The following is a 21,209-nucleotide window of genomic DNA, read 5'->3' as shown; positions in this document are numbered from 1 at the left end:
TTTTCACCTGAACACATGAATGTTTTTGGTGTAATATTCTACAGGAAAGAAAGAAGAAAGTCCTGGTTTGGTTCCTGATTCTTAGTTCCTTGTCTTGCATATATTTTGTCTGAACACACCTTTGGCAGCTCAGGTCTTAAAAAGTCTTGGTAAGTCTTGCTGTAATAAACACAGTTACCTATTTCATTCTAGGTTTGATTGATTTATTAGCCTTATAGGTAGAGTTTGGATATCTATGAGCCCTTTCCTTGCTCAGGGATTTGGATGCTCTTTACTATTAAAATTCATGATTCTATAAAAATATTAAAACACAAGAAAACTCTCTGAACTGAGAATCTGTATGTATAAATTAGGCAGAGATATATAAAGACGCAAACATACCATGCAGGGATGTTCTGCACACAGCCATACAAGCATGAATAATCTAAAAATACAGCAAATAAAGACTGGCAATCCCAATTTCTTCTATGAATAGAGTCCTAGTAAACATTACCTTAGCTGATGTTTTTGCTAAAATGTCTTGCAGTTCCATAATTTTCTGCACAAGTCCATGGAAGTCATTACAAGTTGGGCATGCTGGAATAATACAATACATGTTAATAAATTAATTCACAATAGGTTCAATCATGCCAAAGTTGACAAACAATACACTTAAATCCAAGGTTTTAAGAAAGCTTGTAGGACAGAAAGAAGGTAAAAAGCACACCTTTCATTTTATGATACAAGAATTAATAGACTTACTGCGATTAAGATCTGGGCACTGAGAAATAAATCCTTGAGGCATGACAAGTAATTGCACATCTTGCATTATGCCCTATGTGTTAGTGGAGAGAAAACAAAAGGATACATTCTTTTTACCTGTCAAAATTATGTTTTTTCATTCACCATGTAAAACATTAAAGCCCACAAAGAAAAATTACCTGATTTAAAAAAAATACTTATGAATAAACAGATTTGTGTCTGGACCCAATTCAGTGATAGAAGAATAAGTAGAAATAAAAATAGATAGATGTACAGGCGTATTGAATAATTTTTAGAGACATAAGATTAAATGTCAAGATATAATTATGTGGCAAGAGTTTGGTGGGTTTGAATTCATTGTTATTTTTAGTTAGTCACTGCAGAAAAGCTTGCAAATGACCTTTAAAAAGTAATTTGAAAACAGCTGCAGTTTCAGTTACTTAGAAATACTCTTTTAAATAAAATGCAAATTTTTTACAAGCTATAACTCTTAAATATATTTGAAGACTAAAGAAACTAGAGTCAAGAAAAATATATTAATGCAAACCCTTAATGAGTTTGTGCTGGTTTTGGCTGGAGTAGAAGTAATTTTCTTCACAGAAAAGTAGCTGGCATGAGGTTGTGTTTTGGATTTGTGCTGGAAACATTGCTGATAACACTGGGATGCTACAGAAATTACACAACAGCAAGGCCTTTTCTGCTTCTCCTACCACCCTACCAGAGAGGAGGCTGGGGATGCACAAGGATTTGGGAGAGACACAGCCAGGACAGCTGCCCCAGCTGACCAAAGAAGGGGTCATATCTGAGACCATAGGGCATCAGGCACAGCATTTAAAGCTGGGGCAAGAAGGAAGCGGGGAACGTTTGGAGTGGTGGCATTTGCCTTCCCAAGTAACCATTACAGAGCCCTGCTTTCCTGGGGATGGCTGAACACCTGCTTGCCTATGGAAAGTGGTGAATGAATTCCTTGTTTTGCTTTGCTTTACCTATTAAACTCTGTCTCAAACCACGAATTTTTTAGCTTTTACCCTTCCAATTCCCTTCCCCATCCCACCAGGGAGGGAAGTGAGCAAGTGGCTAGGTAGTGCCAGCTGGGGTTAGACCACAACAAATTCTGATGGGGATCCTTCCACAAAGCTTGCAAAATGCTGAGAAACTACATGTCTGTTACAGAGGTGCAGAGCTGCATGTTGTTAAGAACTCAGGGAGATTTCAGCATGAAATTCAACTATGGTGTCTGGAAAGGGATGATTTCACCCAGAAGAATAGATCCCATGCTTGCTGGCAGATTTTACATGCTTAGTTAAGATATAATTAGTAGCCAGTACGCTGCTCTCCAATAGCAAAGGCCAAAGAGCAATTTCAAAGCAATCCAAGAGCTGCATTATGATTACAGAAGCACAAACTGACTGAGCACAAACAGATGACCTCCTGAGGGCATCTGCTCCAACTTCCCTGCTCAAGCAGGACCAGCTACAGCAGATTGCCTAGGACTGTGTCCAAGGAGCTTCTGACTATCTCCATAGTCGTCCTTCTTTGACAAGTCTCACAGTAGAATTGTTTTCTGATGTGGAGGTGTTTCAGGTTTTGCCCATTGCTTCTTGGCCTGTCAGTGGGCCCTAGTGAGATAAGTCTGGATTCCTTATCTTCATTTCCCTCACATTTATCCACACTGATGAGATCCTCCTGAGCCTTCTCTTCTCCAGGCTGAACAATTCCAAATCTCTCAGCCTCTCATCATATGAAAGATGATTCAATCCCTTTAATAATTTATTTCACTTTATCTTTCAGGGAATGCATACCTTAAAATAACCATGTGCAGTATTCCTCTGTCCCAGCCAAAAGGTTGTACCCAAAGGTAAGTCCATGAAAGGCTTCTCCACAACTCTTTCATAAATTCTGAAAAGGAACAGGAAAATACAATCCCAGGTTGTTATCATTTAATTTACTCAGAGCTCAAATATTTCAAATGTGACAACTTCTTATAAAACAGCACTCTTTACTTACTTATTGCAGTCCACATGTAAGATCAAGTGAGAGGCACTGATTGCTAAGGAAAGTCTGTGCCATTTATCATCTGCCAAAATGTATGGGAACACTTCTGTGTGGGAGCGATGACTGCCTGAACGATAATGCAACCTGATTTCATTTCGATGACCGCTGCTTTCCAGCTCCAGGTACCTGTACCATAAATGCATCATCATGTCATGAACCATTCTTTTCAGCACAGCAACATTTTACATAAGACATCTTCTCATCATCATGCAAGAACTATTTAAAAAAAGGAAGAAAAACATGCAGATACAAAGGCAAAAGTAGACCCTTTTCAGATTTCCACTGCATCTCACTTCTCAGCTACAAATAATAGCAGGTTCAAACTTTCATGTAACTACACAAGATTCCAAGCCAAATATGTTTTCCTCTAACAAAATCATTTTCCATAACATGATCTGAATTACACTATTATAAATAATTGCCTGATACAATGAAAGCACAGTAGGAATACTCTGAAGGTCTGAATGCACAAAAGACAATCCCAAGTTCTGCAGTAGCCACATCATTAGTAATTACCAAGGGAAGTAAAGACTGAGACTGAACACTGCTTTGTTGGCTTTTATATGAACTGTTACATCTTCTTTCATTTTCTGTAATAAAATTTCTCCAAAAATATATAAAATCAAGAAATGCTAACTCCTCAGAACAATTTATATATGTGTATTTATTTGCTTTGTTAAATTAGTATGTGTATTTGCAGGGTGGGTGTACACACACATATATACACATCTATATATGTATACACATATATATGTAAATATGGATATATATTCAGCAAAAAGCCAGCAGTGCAGCTGTGCTACGTGCATCTAGCAGATTGCAAATACAAGCTTTGATGGTGAAATTCCAGCTGTTCAATTTAAAAAGCACTCCACAACCAAACTCAGTTCTTAGACAGGCTGTCTCACATGTCGGACATCTTCTGGGAAAAAGCCTGACTAACTGTTTGTCTTTTTAAAGTACTAAGTTTCTCATTTTAAAATTCCCCAAGAAAATTATTTTTACACAGGAAAGAGAAACAGAAATAGAGATTCTCTAACAATCATTTGCAACCTAAAGTTAAAGAGCAAGGAGAATAACAGATGGGGTAAGATACACAACAACTGGGAGAATGGACAATTCCTTTTTGTCTATTTTTGTGGCTACATCTGCAATCAGACATGGCAGTGGCTTGTAAGCTGAGTGCATGTCATGGGTGGTGCCATTTACTTTAACAGACTATCTATATTAAGGAATAGAAAAAGACAATGATTGTGGTTTTGAAGAGTAAAAATGAGACCAAATCAAAACTATCCTGTACAATCATCATCCCTAGGAGAAGGCTGGGCTTACTGCACATTCTTGCTTCCTTCAGGGTGTTCCACAGTGGAACATACCTAGCAACAGCACAAAAACAACTAGTTTTTTGCAAAACCAGCAAAGGACAATTTCTTCTTCCTCCCCAGTATTAAGAAAGCAGTTAACTAGAGTCAGATATAAATTTTATAATCAATTTACCTCCTCATCACCCAAAAATAATTTTTGCATTGGCAAGAAGTGGAAACTAATTGAAGGCCTGGCTGGAAAAATTGCACAACAGTAGCAGGACATCAGTCAACTTAATAACCTCCTTCATAACTCAAGCTTCAAGGATAAAAATAAGGTTACTCTCAACCCAAAAGAGAAGGGGAACATTAGAGAACTTGACTCCTCCAGCAACTTTTAAAGGTCTCCACCCAGCTGCAGAAAATAAATGGAAAACAAAAGGCATGGATATGTTGAAGCATTCATTACCTGCTGGTAGCACTAAGAGCTCTCCTTCATTCCAAGTCAATAGCAGAACTGATGGCAGCACACAAAGATGCAGGCAGGGAAGAAACTACACTACTAGACATACAGTCACCACAGAAGGTATAAAACAAACATTTGTGTTGCCCTTATGCATGTAAGATAATGAAATCTCTGCAGATGAACCATGGATTTTCCAATAGAAACAAGACATTGCTGTATAAATTTCATGAATTAAGAACTGCTGAGAGAGGATGCTGGCAATCAATGATGCTGTAATAAGCAAGAAAATTTTCCTACACAAAGCTGCACAGAAACTGTGGACACTTTTGTGGTTTTGTTTTAATGGTGATTAACACACTGTTTTGATATTCACAGACAATATCTTTTGTTCTTCCATTTGGTAAACTAACAAATATAACTACCTTTGAAATGAGAAAACATGCATCAAAATGAAAAAGAAAATAACAGCCATTAGGAGAATTATTAGGAGAATCATTTATGGTTTATTAATAATCTGTAGAGGCAGCAGCAAAACACAATTAGAAAAGCAAGTAAAATGACAGCCAAAGCAATACTGCTTTCAGCTTGAACAAATGCCATGATGCTGAAATACAGACGTGAAAGTGAATCATTTCTACTCAATTTTTTTACAAAATGCTGTGCTTGCTATTCCCCTTTTCTACATTTGTTTAACTGCCTGGACTTACCCAGTTCTGTCTCATGAGTTTCAGGAGATAGAACAAGACTCAGCAGTGACAAACATATATGAGTGAAAGTGCAAAGTCTGCCCACAGTGAGGCTTCTTGTTCCATCCATGAGGCTCTAACACTTGGATACATGGTTTCCAAAGGTTTGGAAGAATCTTTCAGAAAATATGATAAGGATTAACAAACAGACCTGGATTTTAGAAATTCATGTCTGGTGACAAAACCACTCTATACTTCTCAGTACAGTCCAGATTACTCATCATTTGAGAGAAAAAGGAGGGTGCTCTCAACTCCTGAAGGACTTGCTCCCAAAAGAAAGAGTAACTGCATTGTACTGCAGTCTTCTCCTGGCCAAGAATCTCATTACTGAAAAGCTTCAGGGGAACCTCATCAGCTGAATCACCAGCTCCTTGTCCACATCAGCCTAGCCCAGCCCAGTCATTGCAGTAAGAGCAGCAGCCAAAGATATCCCATTTTAAACATCACTGTTGCTTCTCCCAACAGCTCCAAGGTCTTCTATGCTGCAGAAGGCAAATGACTATTGGGAATGAAAAATAAACCACAATGAGAAACCCAACACAACAGCAGAACCTGCACCTCTCTTTCTAAAATCTGTTGTTTAATCAATACCAGCCTACCTGATTTTAAGTCCCCCCAAACAACCACACCCACCTTGGTGTTAAACTTGGATTTAACTTCACAGGGAGATGATATGTGCTTATGTTTTGCTATGTTCAACATGCAGAGAAGAAAATGCCAACCTGGAAAAAAAGGTTGCTACATCTCTGTAGATCACTCTGTGTGTGCACAATCACTGCAAAGGCAACAGCCAAGGCCACAGCATCAGATCAGCTGCTCTGCCTGGAAACCAGCCAGCCAGTGATCCCTAATGTACTGACTGTCTTTGTAAGAGGAAGAAATTTGTTTTGAATGCCCTGGAGGAATCTGAGACAGAAAACAGTGATGCTTGCTCTGCTGCTCAGCACTGATCTATTGTAACTTCTAGGTAAGAGCTGGGACTCGGCAGATCTGCTCAGCTGTGGAGCTCTAATGACCATCCCCACAGGGCATGCGGTCACTCCAGCCTAGGCACCACCTGCTCTTTGGGAGGTGACAGAGGAGCACAAGGGAGACTCTGAAGTAAAAGTCAGGATGTACAGCAAAAAGTTAGAGATTCAGGGGGTGAAACACCAGCTGGTCTCAGTGCCCACAGCAGCAGTCTTTGCGAAGAGGGAGCTATGGCCATTCCAGCTAACAGGCAGTGTTGGCAACGCCAGGTCTTGGATGGCTCACTTGTTCATTTGGCATCCTTTCTCACACAACAAATGCACACACTTACTCCACACAACTAATAATTTCAACTTGCATTTACACCATGTAGACAAGTACTTCAGAAGCTAAAGGCAAAATATCATGTCTGCTGCTTATGAATTTATAACAGGGTGGTGGGGTTTCTTAACTTTTCCTACTCACATTTATAGGTATAATGCTAAAATATTTCTTCATGGCTCTTTGGCCTATACTGAAAAAAAGGCAAATAAATAAAATTAAAGAGCAATATGTACTTAAGAAAAAAAAATTAAAATCCTTATCTCCATTACCTATAAAAAAAATCTTTATCTGAAGATTTTTGCTATCAAAGTTGTGCCTTTTTTTTGTTGTTTATTAAAAAAGAAAAAGGAGATCCTACAAAGTAGGCCTCATTGCACAATAGCAGCAAGCAATCCTGCTAGGAGTAGATTATGAAGATATAAAAGCAACTCATGCAGCACTACCACATTCAGCAATGCATTATTTGCTATTTTTTGTGGTATCATGACTGGGTGGTCAGGAGCGTGAGTTTTATTCTTCTATCTTTCAGAACACTTAATTTGGAAGTAACACTAAGTGTTATGAAACACTAAGTACAAGTTTTTATTGCTTAGTGCATCCCCTAGAACAACATGGCACCAAAATATCCCCAGACAGATTATAATTTTTTCAACCGAAATGATTCTATGGCTATATGAAAAGTCAATTGGTAGCTTCATTTTAGCTGTAAGAATAGTTCCCACCTCTCACTCACATTACTGTTTGATCTTACTGGTTTTATCCTTTTCCATCTAGAGCTCTACCTAGACAAGAGAAGACTAGCATTTTTATCAGGGAATTATTAGTTAAAAATTTTTCTTTGCTTTTCTGGATAAGTTGTAGCCCTTAGTGCAAGTGCACAATGGGCAGGAATGCCACCAATTAAATTTCTCACCCTTCCTTTTGCTGAATGTAGTTTTAAAGGCAGACTGTCATTTTCTGATTTAGGGCATTTTTGTTCAAAAACATTGATCCATTCATTAAAACCAAATCTTTTGACAGAAATAAACATTCTCACAGCAAAACTTGTGGGGCCTAGGATGTCATCCTTGCTAAAATGGGAGAAAGAGAGAGAGCAAATATAAGATTCTCTGGAAGACTTTCTCAAATATCTTTAATGCCATGATTATTACCTATATGAAAGCAGAAATCCCAAGTGACGAGAGCTCAAAAATTAGAAGATCCATATCGACACAGATTATATAAACAGCAGAACAGCAAAACCATTCTCTCAAATTTCTATTATAAAACTGGCGCTCCACTTCAACTCATATCCATCTTGATGATCTCTCACACTTTTTCCCTGAAACTGGTGGGCTTTTCCACACTGACTGGTGGAAACAGGCCTGGGCCAATGCTGCTTCACAGACTGCCCTGACATCATCTGCAAGGGTACTAACTGCAGGAGACAAAAGCATGCCAAGGAAGATGCTAACAATTATGCAAAATGGACAGCAGCAAGCCAGTGCTCCAGCCTGGGCACCGTTTGGTTTACTAGCAAGCCCTTGGCAGGCACTGCCAACAAATCTGCATCAGCACTGCATCAACTGGAGAGAAAAAAAAAGGAGAATGTCAATCCTCAGGGCACTTGTCTAAGGTGGAAAAAAAAAAAAATACAAGTTCCTGCTCCAAACCAGGCAGAGCAGAAATTAACCTTGTGAGGAAAATGCCTCTGAAACACCCCAGTCAGACACCAACTGATCATTCTGGCATTTACATCTCTCTTGTTTATTTTCTTCCACCACAAAAACACTCATGCACTTCAGCTTTGTTCCAGCACAGCACTGCTCCTTGTACTGGACAGATATGGAGAACAGCTGTGGAGGAGGAAGGTGCATGCACGATGTGCTCAGGTGATGGAGCCAGCACTGGGACGTGCATGGAGGAACACCCTCCCTGTTGGGATGTTCATGGGAGAGAACAGCCAGGCAAGAGATAACAGCAGGGCAGAGAGGCATCATCCACACACATGCACCTGCACAAGCTACTGCTGCACAGCTTCTCTCCACACAGAAAGCACAAGGTAGCAGCTAGAAGTGAGACTGCAGTACCCTGATGTGGAAGTGGAAGTTAGGAAACAAGCACGTGAGGCTGTTCAAATCCTTTCCAAAACTGTGCCACTCAGTGTCTGTGCCTGATTCAAACTAATAAAGCAGGCAGGGAAAAAAACGTGTGTCAGTAAGATATTGCTCTTATCAACTCCTTGCAGCCCCTCATCTGATTTCATTGGGACTGCTGTGGTCTGGAAGCCTTTGAAGTCAAGACCCTGCCTCTCACCTGAGAGACCTCTTTGCTTACCTCCCAAATTTTGAGGTCAACCAAATCAGGGAGGCAAAATCTTGCCTTACCCCCACTGCAGTGTTCATAGCTTCTGCTGGGTTTAGTGCTATGATCCAAGAGCCCATGGCCATCGCAAAAGCAAGATCCTCCAGCCCATCCAATGCTACTGCTGATGACAAGGCAAGGCTCCCAGCTGGCCTTTCCACAGCCCTTATGGGAGCTCAGAAGGAGCCAGAAGCAAGAACTGAGGTCTCACCAAGCTTTTCAAAGCACTCCAAGGAAAGCTGTTCTTGCAAAAGGTGTGGGCTTGGTCTTGGAAAAATTCAACCCCAATATTACAGCACATTGCCCATGCCATTCTTATTTGGGCCATGCATATGAAATCAAATTCCCAAATTTAAGAAATAATTCTGAAACACTATTTCATGTCTTTGAGCAATTGCTCTCATTCCTCTCATTTCTCTCACTAGTTTCATTTATCAATATATAATATATATTCCATTTTGTTCTCACTAATATATATTCACATTCCCAGGAATATGACTCTTGCCTGCCTGAAGCTTCCTCTTCTACTAAAAATCAACAAGGGAAGAACTTTCTCAACTCAATCACTGTAAAAACAAATGGCATAAACCATGACTCTCATTCCCTTTTCTTGACAGATTTTCTCCAAGGAGAGCAAGAGGACTGTAAATACAATAAAGAACTTTCTAGTAGATGTATTAGTAAAAGAAAAAGGCAGTTTCAACATAACTGTTTCTACTTCCGACCCCAAAAGAATACAGATTTCTCCGTTATTTGTTTGCTCATAGAAAGCCTTATAAACAACATAGGAAGAAAACAAAATCTGTCAAAACTCACATTTCAGCTATTTCAGTGCCAGTTTTCAACATCACAGGAAGAAACAAATCTTCTGTCTCTTATTCAAGAAGGCCTGTCACTAATCTCAATTCAAAAGGTTCCACATGCATATAAGCATTCTGTAAGATGTTCTCAGGCTATTCACCCTGGATTAGCTGGCACTGCAATGATTTACACTGGACAGGCTGGCCTCACTTGATTTAACAAAAAGTTATGGAACAGTTAGGTGCATGAACTACAGAAACTTACATCCTACTGCCAATTATTTTTCTTTTTCTTTGGTCAAGAGTATAAGCTAAACTGAAGCAAAAAACGTCATATCCAAGCAAGAGTGACATGGCATCAACCAATTTTATGATAATCTTTGTAGCCAACACTCAAAGAAACACATCATCCCTAACACCACGAAGGCATTAAACAGAGTGTAACACAAAATAGCTGCTTTACAAATATTTCCATCTAACACCATGCTCAGGGATAGAAGTTAAATCTCCCAAACCAACGCAAACAAGGAACTTTTTTCTTTTGGGATAAAGAGCCTGGTCAAGCTGTCAGTGTCTATAGAGAGAATCCTTTGTCCCACAGAATCTTCTCACGCACTGGAAAAGCAGTGAATGAATGAATGAATGAATGAATGAATGAATGAATGAAAATACCTTTTTTTGACACCTTTGATGAAACATGCAAACTGCATCAAAAGAATAGAAGACTGACACCAGAGAAGTTTAAAATCACTACAGGAATTCAAAAGCTGTTACAAATAAATTCCAGTGTGTTCATAATTATTATCAGACCAGCAAGAAACAGAAACTAAGATTTAATACCAAATAAGCAAAATACAGAACACTACCTTCTCTCTTCCAACAAAGAACATCATGGCGTGTTCTAAAAGCAGAAATAAGCTACTGCCTCTTTTGGCACAGGGAACAGCCATATACAGCTTTAACGTTTGAAAATTAATCCCATATTACCTAACATCTGCTCTGCAGTTATTGGCTTAAGTGGTGAATATTGGCTTAAGCGGTAAATACTGAAAGCTTTTCTCAGTGTAAGAGTTTTGCAGCAGATTTTGTGGTGTCAGAGAGGACACTTCACACTGCAGTCCAGAAATACTGACACTCATACATCAAAAGCAGGGAACGTACAGTTCCACCTCTATTTTAATACAATGGTCAAATGAGAGAACAAAATTCATGCATCGGGAATTCACCTCTGGCAACTTATCTCCTTGTAGCATAAATCAGTATGAGAGAAAATGTCACAGATAAGTTCCTCCTACATACTGAAAGAGGTTTGAAATGGTTGTACAGTACAGCCCATTTGACTGCAGATAATCACAAGACACCAACTGCTGTGAAAACAAATGCTAAGGAAGGCAGAAATTGAATAAATTAGTAGAGATACAAATTAAGTGTAGGAAATGCCTGTCCATAACATACTATTGATTTCAGATCTCTGTTGCAGGATATAAAAAGCAGTAACCAAAGGAAAGAATCTTTAAACTACAACCCAGCAGCTTCATCCTTTAAGGGCTTAATATGAAGTATCTCAAGAGATATGAATGCAAGATTAGTTACATAAAGCCATCTAACCACAAAAGGAGGAAAAAGCTTTATTATCATCAGCTCCACTGTTGATGATTAAATGAAAATATATGACGGAATAGCAAGACCAAACATATATTACAACCCCACCACAGAGTAAAATCATCTCTCTGCTGGCTCTTCCATCAAGAAGAAGGTGAGACAAATTCAGAACTGAGGAGGATAATACAGCCTTAACTGCAAGATGAAACACAGAGCAATCAGTGTTTAACAGTGATTCTACTCAGATTTTAGGTATCCCTTCATTAACACAATTGAAAATATTTACCTTGCTACCATGAAGTACAACACATTTTAGGCAGGGCACTCTCTCTGGTCAAGGTAAAGCCCTGAAGCCAAGAAGACATTTATAACTTCTATCTTTCAGGCATATGTCATATAAATCTGCCATATATAAAAGATGTGTTCAGCTGCTTGAAATTCATCTGAACTATTACTGATGTGTAATTTGAATTCCCTGACACCACAAGAATTTTTTCTGAAATTATCACCTCCACACTGTGCCCAAAACTACCACTGCCTGAACTCCTTGGCTGCTCTAATCAGTGGGGAAAACGCAATGTCTGTGGAAATGTATGGGCAAGTTAGGAAAGGACAGTTACAGGTATTGTTTCAGATTCTTTAAGACTAATTTTAAAATATTTTAATACATTAAATACTACAGAAATGCATTATCATTGTAAGAGAGGAAGTCAGCTTTGATACTCAATTAGGAAAAGAACAAAGCATTTAAGTGAGTATGAAAAGGTTACTATATTTTCAGTAGAACATTTCAGGAGCATCTTTTTGTGATGACAGCAACAGCCCAGCCTCAGCAAATGCCCAAGCCTGAGACTTACACAGAGAACTTCTGTATCTCTCTGAAAGCCCAAGGACAGCATTCAACACATGACATTAGAAGGGAAACTGTGAGACCAGCCCTGTTAACTTCTTAAGACACAAAGCCTTAAATAGCTGCATGACCATGTCTCAGTGGAAGTACTCATTTTTGATGATTCTCAAAAGGGAGCCAGCAAAAAGGAACAAAAATAAAAACTTCATAAAACTAGACAACACAGACTGAATCACTCAACTCAGTCAACTCTGAATCACATAAACGATTTTAAGTTTATAAACAAAATTACACATTTAAAAAACCCCTACAATTTAGGAAATGCCAGAGCTAGTACTGACCTCTGTAAACTGAACTGCAAGGCAGCAGTTCAATGCTAGTGCAACTTTTTTTCACATCAGTGTGATAAAAGGCTGAGGCTAGTGCAAAGCTAGTGCCAGTCAGGTCTGGCATTACTACTTTTCCCACTAACTACAATAACTGCTGTGACAGAGACTTCACAAAAAGTTAAGAACTAAAAGAGCTGTTATAGCCAAGTCCCTGGTCAGAGGTGGGCAAGGTCAGAGGTGGAGATCCAGCACTGAAGAAGCAGCTGTTGAATATAAGCCATCCAAATGCTTCCTTTTAACATCTACTTTCTCTTGTATTTATTGTCATTCATCATAAAAGAACATTAAAACCATAAAAGAAACTACACAAGGTGCTTGTCTGGTTGCAGTACTACCCACACCTAGGCCAGCCCTCATTTCAGCACAGTTAAACTGAACAAACACTACTCTGGCACACACACAACTCTCCATACAACCCTAGCACAGAAGAGACCTGAACTTGTTTATTAAAAGCCTAAGGGCACATCTAATGCCATCCATGAGACATTTAACTACTCCTTTACAAGTATGAAAATCCTGTTATAAACTTGGCATAATGATCCTTGGGAGTGTTGTCCTTCTTGTTTGTTTTGTGGTTTGTGTTTTGGTTGGTCTTTTTGTTTGTTTTTTTACAAACAGCTAAATTGCAGAAGATGAGGCCTCTTCTGCAGAAATTGACTGGAGCATCTTCCAGCACAAAATAATTGTCACCATGCCTCCTAATGAAAACTTGTACCCTTATGTAAAAGAAACAGACATTTTGCTGTGCTTGAACATGTCTTTTTTGTTGTTGTTATTTTGTAGTGACACTGTCAAGAAAGAATTATGGGATGGTACACAAGAAAATAAAAATAGCTAGGAACCTAAAGCAGAGCTCACCTGTTTCTTGTGCTAATGACTGTTTAGAAAGTGCACATTTGAAAACTCCTTTTTATTCTGTCAGAGAATGATAGGGCAGTTATCTTTAATAGCTATTACTCAAGCATATATATATAAAGTATCTTATTTCTCTAGCAGTCTTGATTCTATTGAAAGGATAATCCTTAAATCCTATGTGTCATTCACTTTAGTTTTTTAAGGTTGACAACATTTTGAGTAAAGTGCTTTGCCATTCATGGGAAGATGGAAACCCATAACTGGAGGATTTTTTTTTTCTTTTTTAAGGACTGCTTGCATTGTCAAAAACAATGAAGAGGTGGACTTACAGGGCCAGGCTTTGTCAGTCAGTGTAGGTATAGTGACATACATAGTGACAGTTTTACACCAGCTGAGAATCAGCTCTTTGTGGTTATGAACAACAATGGAGAACTAGCTTGCCATGCCCTTGGTGGTAAGAGACATGTCAAGAAAAACCCCTCCCGACCTTCCCCTGTGACTTTTGACAAATCTGCACAATGTACCTATCCAAGCACTATAAATAGTTACAAGTTATCTGCTACACAAAAATTTTGTTCTAACTTATGTTCAATTTTTTATGCATGAATTCATATACTTGCATTAGCCAGCAGACAGGTATCAGTACTTACCTGTGATCTAAATGGTGAATAGAGAGAATAACCCCTGAATTCAAATGGGCTTGTTTTAAGGTCACCAGGATTGTGAATTCACATTTATTTCTTAACTTCTGAAAAAAGATTTCAGCTGTTTCTGGAGATGCCTTCACATTTCTTGAAGTACCTAAAATAAACATGGGAGGAAAAAACACTCAGTATAAAATCTTACTTTACTTTACATTCTCATTCAAATAGCTTACAAAATAACAGGCTATTTCTGAGAAGCACAATTGAACAGGCAAAAGCAGGGATCAAAGTATTTAAAACATTAGCTTTGCATACAGTGGAAGCCATTTAAATGAAAGAGAACACATTTTCTATGACACCTGTTCTGTTCTGGGGAGGGGTGGTATTTTGTTTTGATCCAGGGTCATAACCCTTACTTTCTTCAGGGGTGGCCAGATGGTACCTTTAATATCCCATCCAAAGCTTGAGCTCACTAGCAGTGAAGCACAGTGACAACACCAGGCATGAGCCTAAACCCTGACATGTGACCTGATCAACTTTTTAACAACTTCTAAAAGATGTTATGCCTAATAGCATAAATACATAAATAAATAAACTAATTTTAAAAACAATGAACAATTTACTCAGCTTGAACTAATAGTTTAAATATTCACCAAATTTCAAAATATTTTATCACTAATTAATTGCTCTATACTCCATTTGGGTAGTATCTTCCTGCTGCTTCTTGCACAGGATGTCATGAACATTTATTGTATACATATGCCACTACTCTAACAAAAACTTTTAAAAACCCACACAAAGCCTAGACTGATGCAATATTTCTGCTGAATTTGCACATAACATGCATAGAAAATAAAAAAGGCCCAAGCTTAAAACCTCTAGAGAGATAATTTACAAATAAGATGTCAAATGCTAGAAAAATAATTCCCAATCTCCAGAATACATTATACCAGAAAAAAAATTAATATACATTTTTAATGCACAAAATCAATTCATTAGCATGTGTAATCAACTGTTTAAGAGCTAAATAAGTCCACAAGCTTCTTGTCACAGCAATTTGACCATTCTGGTCTACTTGGGACACTAACTCAGGAACAGCTGTCAAGAGTGGACAGCAACAGAACTGGTGATTTTCTTTCAGCAGCACTGGAGCTGAGCTCTCAAGTACACCACTTCCAGCTTACATTATTCTTAAAACAGTTTTACTCTTTAAGCTGGACCTATGAAGATGCTGGTCTCCATTAACAGAAACAGTTTATTGTGGTTTATGGATCAGGAATATTTAAATATCTGTTCAGGAAACGCAACAACCTGTGCAACTGTGAAGTCCTAACCAAGCTCCTGAACAGTGTCACACCCAGTCGAATTTCATTTGTTTTACACAAAGGGGAACCCAAAAGAAAGAAAAAAAAGGAAGAAGTTAATTTCTACCAAATTCCTATGATAGTCTCATAAGCAACTGATGAAAAAATATATGCTTAACACCCTTACCCTTAAAGAAGGCCAGTCCATAGATTTATAACTATCCCCGATCCCACAGGCCCTTTTATTCTAACTGGAGCTATTGGGATGCAAACACTGCACTACAGCTGGCCTGTGCTCTAGCAAAGAAACAAACCCTCACTATCACATGGATGTCTCCAGAACCACCTCAGTCCTCATTGCTGTGTGAGAGGCAGGGGAAACACAGAGCTGCCACAACACCCACAAGGCAGGAATAATTTATGAGGTATCTTCATGTCACCCTGAATCATTACCTGATCACTACAGCGGATGAGAATTTTCCATCCTTTATTCTATAAAACCTTATCTGGGTACCCTATAATCATCCATTGTGACCTCAGACAACCTTCTCGTATACAGACAACAGCAGCAAGACCTGATTGATCATGCTGGCAGCCTAAATACTAAGGTTACCATCACACTAAGTGCTGGAGTCTTATATTGCCAAAACACATGGCCATTCAGTTTTGGTATTGCAAATAGGTCAGATTATACTTGCTGCTCAAAAAAGCTACACAGCCTTTTGAATTACTACTACTCTTATGAAGCACAACATTCTTTGCTCAGGGCAGGTACCAGGTGGATTTCTTAAAAGCAAGATGACTGAAAGGTCCTTGATCTGTCAGATCCATTCTTTTCACACTAACACAAGAGTGCAAATCCCTCCTTCCAATTGCCTTTGAACACTAGCAGTAGGTGTTTGATAGATCACCAGCTGTGCTCAATAAATATTGCTTCAGGCTTCTTCTTGATATTTGTCTCCTAGTAATCAGTTTAAGACCCAACAAAAATACTTCACTGGAACTGGGCTTCTTCCATAATAGCTTGGAAAAATCAAACTGGTATATCTCAGTCAATAATTTGCAGTTTCTCAATAGTTACATAAAAACCTCATACTGCAAACATTTCTAATACACAAAATCAGAGGCATATTTTTTTCAACTTAAGAGTGCAAAAATAAGGAGACAATTTTTAGTTTGAACAAGAAATTTGTCTCTAACCACAATATGTATATTTTGGGTTTATTTTCCTAGAATATTGCGTGTGTTTGGTTTGACCACAGCAATTCACAAATCTATAGTGTCATCACTCCATCTTTAACTTACAGAAACATGAAAGTGACAATTAAAGAAACAAAAAATCCAAACTCAAAGCATGTCTCACTCCTTGCTCAGGCTAGATCCTTTAAGAGTTAACATTGCAAAGCAGCCTGAAAGCCCAGTGAGGAAAACCACTGACCATAAGACCTGCAGGAACTCAGCTCTTCAGAAGACAAGCTCAGCAGCTGCCTGTGCTCCCAAAAGCCCCCGCTATTAGGATACATTTCCCCCTCAGAGACAATCTGCAATCAGAGCTCTGCAGCAAACACCCACATCACACTGGCGTCTCCTGGAGGTGTCAAGAGCAGACAGTGTCATTGCAGTCATGCTCATGAGATAATCATTACTGCACTTTACCAAAGACAGCAAGTAACTTTCACCAGGACTTGCTCCACAAGTCCAAAGGACTTCCACCAGTCCAAACAGGTAGTGGAGAAAGAAGCAGTTTTACCCTCTGCAGTCATGCTCTCATCTTCCCTGTGGTGACAACTGCATTCATAAAAACTTATGAGGAACTATTACAGGCAACTGATCCAGTCTTAACTGATCCAGCCATGCCTCCTCACAACAAACAAAAAACCAAAACAAAACAAAACCAAAAAAAAAAAAAAAAGGTGCTGGAAGTAGCCACCAACAAGTTATGGGCAGTAAGCAGGAAAATTTCCATACACAGCACCAGCAAGATACTAAATCATACTAAACCACAAGCCATTGACTACCATCATTCATTTCCAGACCACAATGAAAGAAAACAGTTATTAAATGGAATGAGTACCTTTTCCGAGTAAAGAGTGTGCTCTCAAATTTTTGAGGAGCATCTAAAAGTACACATACAGTATGAACTGAATCATAAAACTAATTCCGGCAGAATAGTCTTTGAAGGAGGCATTCTAACTAATTGAGCTCACAGTTTGCTTTATGTGCACATAATCAGCTTCTAATAGCAGCATCTATAAATCAATTCTGCATCTGACTGTAGCTCTGCTGAACTATCAAAATTAAATTCTAGTGGCTTGTGAGAAGAAGGAGGGCTGAAGGCTAAAATGAGGCTGAAAAATATAATTGGCTCAATTTTGTTTCAATTTCCTACACTAGGAGGGATGAGTGTCACAAGCATATATTCACATCCTGTCATGCTCCCATACTCAAATTGTTGGTTAATATTTTTGTAACTGGGGATTTCACACAGCCTTCAAAGGGCAAGTGTTTACTTTATATGGTTCTTTTATTTAGATAACAAATATAAACTAGGCTGCACCCAGTCAACCGGGCAGCATTCAAAGCCAATTCAATAGCAAAATCTTCACAAGGCTGACAGTACAGCAGGATTTTAAGGGGAGCACAGTGCATTCAAATTCAGGTGTTGCATTCCTCTAATGAAAAATGAAGATATAAAGAAGTAAAACAACCTTTATTAGACCAAAGCCGTGCTAGATGTGATATGCATTAAATTCTTCAGTAGAAAGGCTGGTTGTTTTGCTATTTAAACTGCTATAAGATCAGCTCATAAAACATTTTGAACTACTTTACCTATAAATTTTTCTGTTCCCTTCTCAAAGATTCCCAGTTATTTTAGAGAGAACAGCAAAAAAAGCAGCTGTTGTTTTCCAACCTACATGAACCTGAGTTGGATTCTCCAAGGCTGTAGCAAGGAGTTCTCCAAGAGTCTGGGGGAAGGTGCTGCAGTTTCAGCTGAAGTTTAAAAGACTACAAGATACAGCGTAAACACTAACCCTGTAAGACTCCCACTGGGGCCATTCCCAAAGGGTGTGCCTACACTACAGGGCCAGGAGCACTGCCCAGCTCCCAAACCTGGGTGAACTCTAGGACTACAATCGAAACGTACATCAGGATACAGCCAGGTACATCCAGACCTCTATGCACTCAAGTGCCCCCCATAAACTGAATCCAACCTGGTCTCCCCAGAACAAACATTCACAAATGCCAGGAACAAGGACTCTAGTAATTACTTTCCCAAGTGGCATGATCAGGAGCTTGGGGTACCCCACAGACTGTTTAGGGACACAGCCCACAAACTGCCCTTGTAGTTTTGACACCCCCATGGTGTGGCATTTCTGCCTTCGTATTTCCACTAAAGAAATGCTTCAGCAAGGACGCATGCAGATAGAAATGCAGTAGGTGAGAAGGAGAAAAGGAAGAGGGCAAAATGCTCTTCAGCCGAGACGAAACAATCGAAACAAAAACTGACTTGAAGCCAAATCATTAAATCAAATAAAAACAAGGGGGAAAATGTCACAGTTTGTTCTTGCAGCATTTGGGGAGGTTCCAACTGCCTTTGCTTTGTAGCTTCCTCTGTTCTGAATGTCAGCTACAGCTTTGGTGTGTCATCCAGCAAGGGCTTTCCTCCAGCTCAAACCATATGCGAAGTCCCACAAGTCACAATGGGCTGACACTAAAGACCAGAAGACCTGTTTCTGAAAACATTTTTCCCCCAATTACATTGGATGTTCATACTTATGTCCTTCAAAAACAGTAATCATATCACACCTGGACAAAACTCTGGCTAACCTATATGCTACATACTTTGATGTTTAAAGTCATTTTGGCACAGCTGAGAACAAATCCACTGTGGGACAAGAGGAGGGAAAGGTACTGAGAGCCTGGACAAGTGGGCTTGAATCAGGACAACTAGGATAGACTTTGCAAATCCATGACTGTCCGTGGAAGACGACAGCCATAATATAATACATATTCCCTGTGAACTGACAATATTACCACTGAAATCTGCCTAGAAGCATTCTGCAAGAGATGATACAAAACAAGTTTGGGGGTGATGATACTAGTGGCTGGGTTAAGCCTCTGAGCTGATATACCAACCAGCTGCTTCTAGAAAACAAGGCAAGTCAGATGGGACCAAATCGTTCTGCAATGGGTTCAGTACCATTGCTCTCTATCTTAGTCTTAACCTGCACAATGCTAAGACACTTAGACATCTTTCATCTTTCCTTGGGCTGTTATCCCTTCAGCAAAGAGGGAATTTATACCAGGATTACAAGTGGGAATAATTTCCTGTAATGTAAAACAGCCCAGCTGCACCACAAAAAGTCAGGCATGCTCTTCCAAAAATGTCAGGTCCATGAACAAGGATATCATGACTTTTGGACTCAGCAGGCAAAAAGTAAATAAAAGATAAATAGTTACAGAACAGGTTCTAGTGACTGTATCTGCAATAGCATATTTCTGACAGTTTTTCAAACCTTTTGCAAATGACAGGATAAAAAATCTAATTGCAGGCAAACCAGAACTTTGAACAAATAGGACTGCAGATTAGAAGTCTGTATTCGCAGCACAGGAGGCTGAAACAGCTGATTTGTTAACAAGCAATACAGATCCTGCCACACTGGATTGTTAATAAACAACTCCTATCAAACTGCCACAGAAAATGAGAATGTGCTCTCCTGAACACTTCTGAAAGGAATTTTAGAAATGTATAGATCAACACACAGGGAAGCAGCACACACAGAAAAGTACTATCAGGAATTTTTCAAGGCATACATGATACAGAAAACTTCTGTTCCTTGTACCCCAGAAATACTATCTCTTTCCCAGCAACTGTCATCATGCAAGATACTATCACCAGGAGAGAAGGTGCTACTCAGTGGGGACCTATGACAAGACAGCAAAATAATGAAGATGAAAGACTTCTGTTCTTGTTACTGAAATTCCACTCCTAGGAAATTAAAATGTGTGCTGCACAGTATGCTCTGCACCATGTATTTATCATTGTAATGCTTTCTGGTGATTTATAGGTTACAGGTTATCAATTTTAAGTCGCAATAGCTTTTTTGATTACCAGTTTTTCCTAGCCTATACTTCAACACTATTCTTAAACCCCTTTTAAGTTTTGAAGATGTTTTGTACCTGCTCCCTCATAGGTAGAATCACATACTGCTACTTAGAATTATGTTGTTTAGGTTTTGCACAGCCAATACCACTATAAAACCTACTATGTTTGAACAAGGACACGATGTAGCACAGAGTGGGATTTCTTTTGTTTCTTCATTTTGATGGAGATTCCAGCTATATTTAAAAGGTTACAGCTACTATAGCTTTATAAATATACATGTGTATATAAACATGAACTCCCTTTAGGCACAAAACAGCTTTCTAGAAGCTGCTTTGAGAACACCTTGAAACCTGTGGAGAAAATCAAGCCTGCCTTGTTTTCCTTGCAGCTGCCATCTGTGGCATATGCACCTAGTTATGCTTGGTTGCATACTGTCACATGAGCACTTTGTGTCAAAGTGACCTAACAACAAACAAAAGGATCACACCAAGAAATGCTGTTAACACTGGGACGTTGAAGAGCAGAAGAAAAACAATGCATCTTCTTCCAGCCCTACTAGTACTGTAATAAGGGCATGACACACATGAGAACTGCTACAAGACTGATTTTATTTTCATTGTATAACATGGCCAGGATTTTAACAGCTATTCAATTCACAGCAAAAGGGGAGGACAGGAGGAGGAGAAGGAGATAGTGTTGTCAGCCTTTTC

General features: G+C 39.0%; 1 protein-coding gene across 2 annotated transcripts in view; it reads right to left on the bottom strand.

Moving 5' to 3' along the window:
* NELL2 (neural EGFL like 2) overlaps nucleotides 1-21,209 on the bottom strand; it is a 134,607-nt gene that overhangs the window by 101,395 nt on the left and 12,003 nt on the right. For both annotated transcript variants that reach the window (XM_077178886.1, XM_054631332.2), the window contains exons 3-7: nucleotides 14,095-14,245; nucleotides 2,749-2,922; nucleotides 2,544-2,640; nucleotides 742-814; nucleotides 494-576 (exon numbers count right to left, since the gene is read on the bottom strand). In XM_077178886.1, coding sequence (XP_077035001.1) covers nucleotides 494-576; nucleotides 742-814; nucleotides 2,544-2,640; nucleotides 2,749-2,922; nucleotides 14,095-14,245 — 578 coding nt within the window. The remainder of the gene's footprint in view (nucleotides 1-493; nucleotides 577-741; nucleotides 815-2,543; nucleotides 2,641-2,748; nucleotides 2,923-14,094; nucleotides 14,246-21,209) is intronic.

Source organism: Agelaius phoeniceus, chromosome 5 (assembly GCF_051311805.1).
Source record: "Agelaius phoeniceus isolate bAgePho1 chromosome 5, bAgePho1.hap1, whole genome shotgun sequence".
Lineage (NCBI taxonomy): Eukaryota > Metazoa > Chordata > Aves > Passeriformes > Icteridae > Agelaius > Agelaius phoeniceus.
Note: the sequence above shows the minus strand (reverse complement) of the source record. Positions and strands in the feature narration are given on the sequence as shown.